At 41.0% G+C, this 12,171-nt stretch overlaps 1 protein-coding gene across 3 annotated transcripts in view; it reads left to right on the plus strand.

Annotated features, from left to right (window-relative positions):
* Nucleotides 1-867: 867 nt before the first annotated feature.
* The window catches only part of TFG (TRK-fused gene), a 38,298-nt gene continuing 26,994 nt past the window's right edge, over nt 868-12,171 (plus strand). For 2 of the 3 annotated variants that reach the window (XM_027866383.1, XM_027866398.1), the window contains exons 1-2: nt 868-973; nt 10,462-10,671. In XM_027866383.1, coding sequence (XP_027722184.1) covers nt 10,488-10,671 — 184 coding nt within the window. In that variant the 5' untranslated portion in view covers nt 868-973; nt 10,462-10,487. Of the gene's footprint in view, nt 974-1,749; nt 1,824-10,461; nt 10,672-12,171 lie in introns of all 3 variants that reach the window. The other variant, XM_027866391.1, reaches the window with a different exon arrangement.

The raw sequence follows: 12,171 nt of genomic DNA on the forward strand, positions 1-12,171 counted from the left end.
TGGTACCTGAGCTGTATCTGAAAGAAAGAGAGGGATTCTCTAGGGAAGACAGGCAAGAGATGCGCTCCAGATATGGGAAATGGCTAATGTAGCAGCTCAGAGATTGGATAGAGATACATAAGCCACCTTAGTGCTTATTACTGAGCAGGACGAGCTTATTATTGAGCTTATTAAAAAGCTGGAAGGGACCTCGGACTGAGATGATCTAACCAGAGTTCTCTTAACCTTTTTTGTGCTTTCGTAGTCTGGTGAAGCCTGTGGACAGTTCTTCATAATGTTTTTAAGTGCACAAAATAAAACACAAGACCAATTACATTGAAATGCAGTTACAAAATTAATAATTGTTCATGGACCCAGGTTAAAGATCTCCGATTTAGGTGAATGCTGAATCCTCAGGCAGTTCTGGCTCCTTTTAGAAAAGGGGAGGGGGAAACCCACGCCTTAGGCAGGCGCATGCTCAGTGGGTCTACATGTCAGATTTCAGGGAAATGAAAAAAACAAAACACTGTCATATTTCTGCGCATGCGCAATATCTCCATCCACGCCTTTTTGCTCCCTGAATCCCATAAAAAAAAAAAAACCAGAAACTTTACAAGCCTTCAGACTCCACAGCTGTCGTCAAAGCGACATCCTGAAACGCATGCGCCTTCGGCACTTGTCAAGGCGGAAGGAAAGGTTTCCTTTCTCTTTTCCCTCGCCTCCCCGCCTCCCCGCCTCCCTGGCCCCGCCCCTTGCCCTGCCCTCCCCCTCCTGCCACGTACGGGGCTCGAGCTCACGCTAGGCTCAGTGGGTCCAAGCGATTGGCTGACGCCGGCTCGAGCCAGAGGGCGATTTACGGCAGCGGCCGAACGTGACGGACGGTAGCCTGCCCCCCTGACGCCGTGGCGGCTTCGGCACCGGCGCTGCCCTCAGAGCCAGGACCGGAGAAGGCGAGGCTGAGGGGACGGCGGCGGCTGCGGCCCCAACGAGGAAGGTATTTTTTTTTTTAATGATCGCTCGAAACTGGGGTGCGCCTGCTCACTCCCTCCCGTCTGGCTCGGGCCGGCGATGAGGGCATGCGCGCCAAGGCCATGGTGGGAATTGGCTGTGGTCCGGAGGATTGGGTCGGGGGTGGGGCGCGAGGCGAGGGGAGCGAGGGGGTTGCGAGTCGGCCGGGAGCGGGACGTGCGAGGGGCGGGAGGGGCGCCTGAAGCCGGCCGAGGGAGAGGGTTGCAGATTGGAGGGAGGGAGGGACGGGCGCGAGGCGGAGGCGGTGGCTAGGACCTCGCGGGGGTGGGGGTGGGGAGGACGTCATGAGCCGGCTGGGGGCGGAGGGGGGGGTGCGCGAGGGGATGCGCGAGGGGTCACGAGCGGGGCGCGCGCCGCCCGAGCCGGGATCGGGATGGCGCCGGGTGTCCCGGTCCGCGACGTGGGGCTACTTGTGGAGCGCAGGCTTGAGGTAATGAAGCGGGGCGGGCCGGCCCCCTTCCGGTTTCACTTTTGTCCCCTTTCTCTCCCAGCTGTTTCAGAGACGCGTAGTAGGCGTCTAAGGGGCGCTAATTTAATTGAAGGGAATGTCCCGGGACTTGGGGGGGGGGCAGCTTTTGCCTCGGGAGGGACTTGGAACAGCTGATCAAGGGCCTGCTGAAGACTGTCACTGAAGGAGGGCCTCGACCTTTGTGCAGCCAGCTCACCAACACGTTTATTGAATGTTTACTAGGAGGTGTTGAGGCATGTGTTGCTTTTCTGAGCAGGTGTTCTTTAACCTAGAGTGCATGGACCCCATCCCCTCCCCCAAGGGGTACTTGGAGAGACTTCATTCATAAACTTGAATGGGAAAAAAGGTAACATTCACTTTTATTTCAGTATAATTGGTTACTTTTGCAATCATATTCATTTTTTATTAGGCCGTTAAAAACATTCTTAGAGGATCTGTAGGTTTCACCAGAGTGCCATAAGGAACTATGAGCCAAAAAAAGTTACGAATCCCTGCTCTAGATTCTAGAACAGTGAACAGCTTTCCTTTCTTCGTTTAAAACTGGGGCGTATCCGTTTAAGGTATGCCTTAAAACACAAGTCTTACCTCACTTCTTTGCTCTGAAGTCTTCTGTGGCTCCCTGTTTCCTCTAGGAGAAAATACAACGTCCTTTTGTGGGTTATTTAAAGCAGGTGATGACTTGTCTTCAACCTATCTTAACAGACTAATTTCACAGTCCTTACCTTCAGGCACTTTCTCAACTGGTATTCTCACTATTTCCTGTATACAACATTGAATCTCCCCATACTTCATCTCCTACTTCCCTCCTTATTTTTAAAGGTTTGTCCTCCATGCCTCCAGGCAGCTAAGTGGCTCAGTGGATAGAGTGCTGGGCCTGGAGTCAGGAAGACTCATCTTCCTGAGTTCAAATGTGACCTCAGACACCTATTAGCAGTGTGACCTGGGCTTAACCCAGGTCACTTAACCCTGTTTGCCTTAGTTTCTTTATCTGTAAAGTGAGCTGGAGAAGGAAATGGCAAACCATTCCAGGCAGTATTTTTGCCAAAAAAACCCCAAACGGGGTCCTGAAGAGGTTGGACACAACTGAGCAACCTCTATCCCTGGAATCTTCTACCTTCTCATCTTTGTCACTTGGAAGTTCCTAGCGTCTTGCAAGGCATGCTTGGAGTGATACATTTTAGGATAGGTCTTTATTCCTCCAGGTGTTATTTCCTTTGTTACTTCACATATGTATTTTATTTGTGTGTTTCATCCAAACTTCTTAGGGGTAGTTCATGTTTTTGAACTTTCCAGAGTTCATCATAATAGGCATTTAATAGGGATTTAATAAATTGAAGAACAGATTCTTGCATTGGATAGGAAGTTATCTCAAAGGTCCCGAAGAGTTTTAAAGCTAGAAAGCATAGAAGAGATCATCTCTAGTCCAACTCCCTTATTTGAGGAATCTGAAACCCAGACAGGGTTGTGACTTTAATAAAAGAGTGGCTGTTGAATGACAGAGATTTGAACCCAAATCTTCTAATTTGAAGTATATTGTTATACTATATGTACATCTGTTAAGTTAAACACATTAAGTACTTGATGTATTGTAGAATAAGAGCATAGAAAAAACAAAAGGGGTACAACTGTGGTGATGAGTGAAGTAGGAGGAGGGATAGACTTCAAACCTCTTTCCTCATAACTCCAAATCTATTGCTCTTCCCACTGTACCATCTTGTGTCTTCACTGTATGTTCCAGCTTGCTCTTCTTTCACTGTTAGGAAAGTTAGCTTTGTTCTCTACCTGAGAGAAAGGGTGTCCTTGATACGTAGGACTTGAAATTCAGTGTTCTGATGAACATTGAATCCTGATTCAATTACATGGGATCAGGCTTTTTGTGTGACCTTGAACATGTCCTTTTAGTCTTTGTGCAAAATAATAATAAATCTTTGTGGAATTGAACTAGGAGAATTTCTCACAAAGGCTTAGTAAATTATGCTTTCTCAGGTATTTTGTGGACTTTGAAAGGAGAATGTTATTGAAATGTGCTATTTGGGTTCAGCAACAATCCTAGCTGCTTAATAGCGCAATGATAATGCTGCCAATTTCTTGCTGATGAGTCATGAAGAGATAAGAGGACTAGGCTTTATTCACCTTCATATCATTAGAAACATAAGGGTAGTTTATTTTTTTTTAGTTAGTAAATAACATTCATATGTGCTTACTATGTGCCAGAGGCTGTGATAAGCCTGGAGATACAAAGTAAGACGCAAGACAGTCCTTTCTGTCAAGGAGCTCAAAGTCTTAACAGGGGAGACAACATGTACACAACTGTATACAAACAAGTACATACAGGATAAATTGGACATGATTAATAGAAGGAGGGACTAGAATTAAGTGGATCAGGAAAGGTGGGATTTTAGCTTGGGATATGAAAGAAATCAAGATGAGGAGGGAGAGCATTTGTGGGAACAGGATCGAGGAGGCCATTGTTACTAGACTGTAGAGTGTGTGTGTGTGTGTGTGTGTGTGATGAGGGGGAGCAGTTGTAAGGTATAAGAAGACTGGAAAGGATGTATGGAGGAGAGGGCAGATTATGAAGGGCTTTGAATGGCAAATAGAATTTTTTGATCCTGGAGGTCATAGAGAACCACAGGAGTTTATTGAATAGGATGGTAGCACGGTCAGATCACTTTGACAGCTTAGTGGCTAGGGAAGAGACTTGTGGCAGTGAGACCAGCCACCTGGTTATCTCGATAGTCCAATTTGAGGTAATGAGGGCCTTTACCAGGGTGGTGGTAAGAGGAAAGAAGGGAGCATATGTGAGAGATGTTATGAGGATAAAATTGACAGCCTGGGAAACAGATTAGATATGGAGGTTGAGAGAAAGTGAGGAGTTAAGGATGACACCAAGGTTGCCCTAGATTGCAGGCCTGAGTGCTGGGGAGGATGGTGGTACTCTTAACAGTAATAAGGAAGTTAAAGGGGGGGGGGGGCGAAGATAATGAAGTAAGTTTTAGACATTTTGAGTTTAAGATGTCTATGGGACATCCACTTTAGGGTATTTGATAAGTTGTAGATTCAAGACTGGAAGTCTACAGAAGTTATGGCTGGGTAAGTGTGAAATCATCAGCATAGAGATGAAACCTGAATCCATGGAAGCTGACGATCACCAAGTGAAATAGTAGAGGGTCCTGTGGGACACCTATAGCTAGCTGACATAACCTAGATGAAGATCTTGAAAAGGACCCTGAGAAGTTGTCAAATAGGAAAATCAGGAGAGAGTACTGTCACGAGAATCTAGATAGAGTATCAGGGAGAAGATGATTTAGTAACTTTGGAGAAGATGAAAGCCCGATAGAAGAGAGTTAAGAGAGTGAGAGGAAAGGAAGTGGAGGCTTCTAACTGTGCCTTGAAATGACTTTCTTAAGGAGGTTAGTCGCAAGAGAGGAGAGAGATGGAAGATCTCTCTGGCTACGATGGATAGATCAAGTTTTGGTTTTGTGAGTATGGGGTGGACATGGGCATATTTGTAGGCAGTGTGGAAACAGCCAGTAGACAAGGAGAGATTGAAGAGGAGTGATGGGTAGGGGTGGGGGCCAGACCTGGGGCTGAGAAAAGGGGATGGAATGGGATCATTTTTGTGTCTGGAGAAGAGTTTGACAGTGGTGAACATGGAGATGGTGGTAGCAGGCATCTGGGAGATATAAGTTGAGGAGGGAAGAAAAAGTTCTCAGTGAATAGCCTTAATTTTTTCTGTGAAATATGAGGCGAATCTTAGTTGAGAGGATGGTAGGTATGAGGTGGGATGAAACATAAGGAAGAGCTGAGCGGGATAGTGGGTTAATTAGGGAATGTAAAAGGATTGCCTTGCTCCAGTGAGGGCCTCATTGAGATGATGTGAATAAGATTAAAAGTATGACCATCTCTTTGTGTAGCTGAGTTGGGGTGAAGGAGTAGATCTTGGGAAATGAGTAAGTTAAGGGAATCTTCCAGGTAAGGGGGTTTGAAGGAGTACCAATGTGTTGTGTTGATGGATGAAGACAGAAGTTGGGTCAGAGAGGAAGACTGAGCCAGCCACTGCACTTGAGGAAAGAAGAACGTCCTAGAGGTTGGTAGACAACAGATACCAGCATGTCAGCTACCAGGTACAGATTGAGTCAACCTCAGAGGAGGGAGGAGATGTTATTGAGTGATGGAGGAGGGAGAAGGGCCTGGAAGTGACAATGGGAAGCAAGCATCCCAGTCTCCCTATCTGGATCAGTGACTGAGCCAGGGGAAGTGAAAGTTCAGTTAGGGCTGGAAAGAGTGGCCGGCGAAGCTGCGTCATCAGAGAGTCCGGTCTCAGCAATAGCCAGAAGGTTAAAGGAGTGGGAAAGGAAAAGATTTAAGATGAAAACAACTTTGTTACCTACAGAGACAATATTCTAGAGAGCACAGTGGAAGGAGTGGGTCCCTTAGAGTGCTACATTGGAGGAGGTTGGATTGAGGATGATGGGAATAAGGGAATGGGCAATGAGGGGATGGAGAATAAGGTTTATATAAAGCTAGCCAGGAGTTATGGATTACTGATGGGTATATGACCCAGTGGGAGTTTATTGTTTCTAAATGGGTTCAGGAAGGTTATCATCATTAGGGGGTTAGCCTGAAAATAATGTCTCCTTAGGGCTTGGACAGCTCAGGTGAGGTAACAAGTGGGAGGAGCTGATGGAATAGCATTTCTGTCCTGTCCTTGCAACAGGCCAGACTAGGAAATAGATGGGGGGAGCAAGAAGGAATGGTGTCTCCCTGATCTCTGCAGACAGGAAGAATGCCCTGAAAGTGGCAAAAGGATAGCCCAGGGGATCAGCATGGGATTGAATGATACCTCTATTCCCATTCTCGCAGCAAGAGGCCAGCCCAAGGGATTAGCATGTAATAGAATGACATTTCTCCACTCTCCTGTTTGTAGGAAAAGGTTAGAGGCAGCTAGGTGGCATAGTGGAGAGAATGCTGGGCCTGGACTCAGGACGACCTGCATTCAAATCCAGTCTCAGATACTTGCTTGTTGTGTGACCCTGGGCAAGTCACTTTACCTCTGTTTGCCTCAGTTTCCTCAACTGTGAAAGTAGGATAATAATAGCACCTGCCTCCCAGGGTTGTTGTGAGAATCAAATGGGATAATAATTGTAAAATGCCAGGCACATAGCAGGCTCTATATAAAAATTATAGCTATTATTTTTAGCACAGTGCCTGGCACATAGTAAACTCTATGTAAATGTATGTAACATAGTAAACAGTAACAAAGTAAATTATGTAAATGTTAGCTATTATTATTATTAGTAGGGTAAATAATAATAGTTATCAATAGAAGCAGATTCTAGAATAGAGTTATAAAGCAGGGGAAGTATGTAGTTTAGTGGAGCAGAGGAGAAAATGGCATGTGTGAAGTTTCTAAAGTGAGAACTGAACTGGAGTTGAAGTGTAACTAAATGTGTTAGGCATATGAGCACAGGTATAATAAAAAATGAGGACAGTTTGTGGAGGATAAGAGAAAGGGAGAGACTCTCTGATGAATAGTGTACTGTAAGCAAATAGGATAGGTAGAGTGGGTAGTGTTGGAGGACTATTGAGGGTTTAGCAGTTCAGGTGTGTGAGATGTTTAGGTTTGAGATCACATTTATATATATGGGTCTAGAGAAGGTACAGGAAATACAGGATTTCAGCAATAGCCCAGTTGCAGGGGAATTCAAATGTTACATAGATCAGTGAGAGATTGTGCTGGGCCTACAAATACAAAAATAAATCATTTCTGCTTATGAAGAATGTGGGTTTCCTACATGGTAGTGGAATGGGGTCATGGGAGATGTGTAGTAATATAGTGCCTGAGTAGAATTAGAACCTGAATTCCAATTCATCTTCTGCTACTTCCTAATTGTGTGATTAGGGGCAGATCATGTTATCTGTGGGTCTCAGTTTTCTTATTTGTAAAATGAAGGGACTAGACTACATGATCTCTAAGGCCCCATCCAACCCTAAATCCTTTGATCCTATGATATATACAGTTAAGTATAAAACAAGGTGGGGGACAAAGGAGGGATTCTAGCAAAGTACTCTAGAAATGAAGGAGCGAGGATAAAAAGATGCTTCTAAGTTGTCAGCTTGGTGGGTAGATAGTGAGAAAATTGAAGAAGAATTTGTGTGTGGGAGATGAGATGTATTTTGTAGTGCATCATTTTTACTGGGGAGAGATTGAATAGTTGAGCCTAGTATACTTGAGTTATTCATATACAATTGTAACTTTTTTTTAAAATCACATTTGTAATTTTAAAATGTCTTATTTTTAGTGAGAGGAAATTTTCAGCTTCTCTAGTCACAAATACTTCTTTATTTTAGTAGTTTCCTAAATGGCATTTTAGCATTTACTTTTTTGTTTTTACTATATGTGTAGTATATAAGACTTGCAAAACCAACTTTTTATGTTGTATTTTGATACTGTAAACTTTGACTTGAAAAAGGGAAAAGAAGTGCTTTCCCACCCTAGTTTATTTTATTTTATTTTTTTTTTAACATTTTTTATTTTAAATTTTGAGTTCCAAGTTCTATCCCTCACTTCTTCCCTCCTGTCCCTCCTTCCCGGAGATGGTAAGCAATCAAATATAAGTTATACATGTGCAATTATGTGAATCATTTCTATATTAGTCATTTTGTACAAGAACACTCGAATAAAATAAAAAAAATGAAAAAAGAAAGTGAAAAATAACATGCTTCAGTCTGTATTCAGTCAATATCAGTTCTTTCTCTGGAGGCAGATAGTATGCTTCATAGTCTTTTGGGATTGTCTTGGATCATTCTATTGCTGTGGATAGCTAAATCATTCACAGTTCTTCATCATACAGTATTGCTGTTATCATATACAACAATCTCTTGGTTCTGTTCATTTCACTATGCATCAGTTCATGTAAGTCCAGATTTTTCTGAAATCATCCTACTTGTCATTTCTTACAGCACAATAATATTCCATTACAATCATATATCATACCTTGTTTAGCCATTCCCCAGTTGCTGGGCATCCTTTCAATTTCCAGTTCTTACCCACCGCAAGGAGAGCTGCTATAAATTTTTTTGTACAAATAAGTCCTTTTCCATTTTTTTTGAATGTCTTTGGGATATAGACCTAGCAGTGGTATTGCTAAATCAAAGGGTTTGCACAGTTTTATAGCCCTTTGAGCATAGTTTCAGATTGCTTTCCAGAATAGTTGGATCATTTTACAACTCCACCAGCAGTGCATTAGTGTCCCAGTTTTCCCACATCTTCTCCAACATCCAGCATTTCCATTTTTTGTCATATTAGCCACTCTGATAGGTGTGCTGTGGTACCTCAGAGTTTTTTTTTTTTTTTTGTTATCAAAATATTTTTTATTAGTTATTTTTAGTTTTCAACATTCACTATAAGATTTTGAGTTCTAAATTTTCTCTCTCTCTATCCCTCCTCCCCAAGACAGCATGCAATCAGATATAAGCTTTACATACACATTCATATTAAACATTTTCACATTAATCATGTTGTAAAGAAGACTTAGAACCAATGAGAGAAACCGTGAGAAAGAAGAAACAAAACAAAATAAAGAGATCAAATAGTATGCTTCAATCTGCATTCAGACTCCATAGTTCTTTTTCTGGATGTGTATAGCATTTTCCATCATGAATCTTTTAGAATTGTCTTAGATCATTGCATTGCTCAGAAGAGCTAAGTCTATCAAAATAAGTCATCACACAATGTTGCTGTTATAATGTTCTCCTGGTTCTGCTCACTTCACTCACTATCAGTTCATGTAAGTCTTACCAGGTTTTTCTGAAACCTGCCTGTTTATCATTTCTTACAGCACAGTAGTATTCCATTTCATTCATATACCACAACTTATTCAGCCATTCCTCAATTGATGGGCATCCCCTCAATTTCCAATTCTTGGTTACCACAAAAAGAGCTGCTATAAATATTTTTGTCCATGTGGGTCCTTTTCCTATTTTTATGATCTCTTTGGGATACAGGTCTAGAAGTGGTATTGCTCGGTCAGAAGGTAGGCACGGTTTTATAGCCCTTTGCCACCCTAGTTTATTTTAAAATTTGCATTCATGACACATCCTTTTCAACAGACATCCAAGGCACGTTGTCAAAAAAGTTTATAAATTGTTAACAGAATGAGGAGTGACATCTGTCATCTGCCCTGCTGTTGGGACAAGGAGATGAGAATTTCCTTCCCTAGCCATGTGTGGTTTCTCCCTATTAGAATGTAATTTCCTTGAAGGGAGAGACTGTCTCAATTTTGTATTTATCTACCCAGCACATAGCACAGTGCTTGGATGTTCGGTTTGACACTAACGTTGACCATTATATTTGACACGAATTTTGTTGCCTATGTTGATTGTAATTATGTTGTTTTACTTAGTATATATATTTTTTTCTTTTGCCTCTGCTTTCTTTGAATTATTTCGTCAAACTTTTACCCTACTTCTCTGAATTCTTCATATTCATTATTCTTTTTGGCACAATAATCTTCTGTTACATTTATATATCATGATTTGTTTAGCTGGTACCTAAACATTGGACACATTATTTACAATTTTTTGTTACTAGAACTAATGCTTATATGAACATTTTTTTTTACTTATGTGGCTTTTCTTCATGTTAGTAACTGCCTTATTCACTTGACTGAATATTTTAATGCTAAAGTGCTTTGTATTTGCAAAGATACATTTTCATTTGTACTCATGATATTTGTCTTTGTTAGGTTAAAATCACAGTCATATAATTTCAGAAGTGGAAGTACCTTTAGATATCATCTAGTTTGGTCTCTTCATATCATGGAAGCTAATTTTGACTGTATAAATTTGACTATGTAAATTTAGGGACTATGAACTATACTCCATCTACATTTGTTAAAGTTTTGATATCTAGTAATTTTTTTTCAAGATGTATATTATAACTTTAAGTTTTAAAACTCTTTATCCTTATCTCCTGGCAGTTTTGTAGAACATCCTGGAGTCCACCATGAATGGGCAGTTGGATTTAAGTGGAAAGCTAATTATTAAAGCTCAGCTTGGGGATGATATTCGGAGAATTCCTATTCATAATGAAGACATTACTTATGATGAATTAGTGCTGATGATGCAAAGAGTTTTCCGGGGAAAACTTCAGAGTAGTGATGAGATTACTATAAAGTATAAAGATGAAGGTAAGAGTGTTTTTCTATGAATATTTTAGAAGACAAAAAATCTGGGCAAAATAAATATTTTAATCAATGATAAGCAATATTGTATATACTGTTCCTTTTGACCATGGTCTAGAACAGAGGTTCTTAACCTTATTTTTTCTGTCTGGGACTACTTTGGCAGTCTAATGAAGCCTATGGACCTCTTCTCAGAATAATATTCTTAAATGCATAAAAAAAATACATAAGACCACAAAGGAAACCAGTAATGTTGAAATATTCTTGTCAAATAATAAAAATTATTGTCATAATAAAAAAAATACATAGATCTCATGTTAAGAATGCCTCTCTGGTGTTAGAATGATGCTGCCATCAGAATACCTGTTTTTAGTACTTTTATTGAATCTCTTCCATTCAGTGACAAGTAAATACCTCTCCTTTTTTTTTCTCCCTTATCAATGTTCATTGGATTAATTGAAATTTGGACATTTTTTTTCCCTGGATTTCATGTCTGTACCTTGAACTCAGTTTTATTTCTTATAACCTCTCACAAAACTGACTCCTCTTTTTGGCTTCCTAAGTGCTGTGTACTTGGATCATTGTTGTCCTCTCCTCAGAAAACATCAATGGTTTCCATTTGTCTTCAGAATAAAGCTTAGATGCCTCAGCCTGGCACATTTCTTTTTTTCCTCTCCTTCCATTTTGAGTTTAAAGCTTTCTTGATCAGATTTGCTAGTCTCCAGACAAATATATTTTAACCAATTCTTGTTAGATGTACTTTGTCTCTGGCCACAAGCTCTCTTTTCTTAAACCATGTTCTAGAATTCAGATTCTATTCTTAAATACCATTTTAACTAACTGTTGACTTTTCCCATCTGCCTTTCTTTTCTGAATCCCTTTCTTTTACTTGGTAAAAGTGAAGAAACTGGTCTGTGCCTGTATAAAGTTAGTAATTTATTTCCAAGAACTTCATAATCCTTCCAAAAACTTATACTGTTCCTTCTAGCAGAATCCTTTTTTTTTTTTTTTAACATCAGTCACCAATAGTGGGTAGTGGTTATTGGTTTTGACAAGTGTTGAAAGGTTCTCTGTCACATCATGGATCCATGTGCACAGCAGATTCTATTTTTCATTCAAGATTGCCTCAGTAGTCCTCTCTATGGAGTCATCAGCCATCACTCTTGGACTCTTTCCCTAAATATTACTATAAGACTTCACATTTCGTCAACATTCTTGGTGCATAAGAAGTTGCTTCTTCCTTAAAGGGCCCAGTTCTACCTTCAAGGGCAGGAGCTTCATATTTATTGAATAGCTCCAGATGTGCAGAGGCCCTCCTTTCCTTACCTCTTGGTTACCTTCTTTCATTTTCCAACCTCCTGATGCAGGTTAGGCTTTTTTTCTGCCTTTTTACATTCCTTTTCTTTTTTAGTTCCTTGGAACTAAAGGAAGATTGGAAGTCCTCCTTTCATTCTTTCAAGGAACATTATTCTCCCTAATAATCTGCATAATGGAGAAATACTCCCC

Source organism: Vombatus ursinus, unplaced genomic scaffold, assembly GCF_900497805.2.
Source record: "Vombatus ursinus unplaced genomic scaffold, bare-nosed wombat genome assembly UNPS02001419.1, whole genome shotgun sequence".
Lineage (NCBI taxonomy): Eukaryota > Metazoa > Chordata > Mammalia > Diprotodontia > Vombatidae > Vombatus > Vombatus ursinus.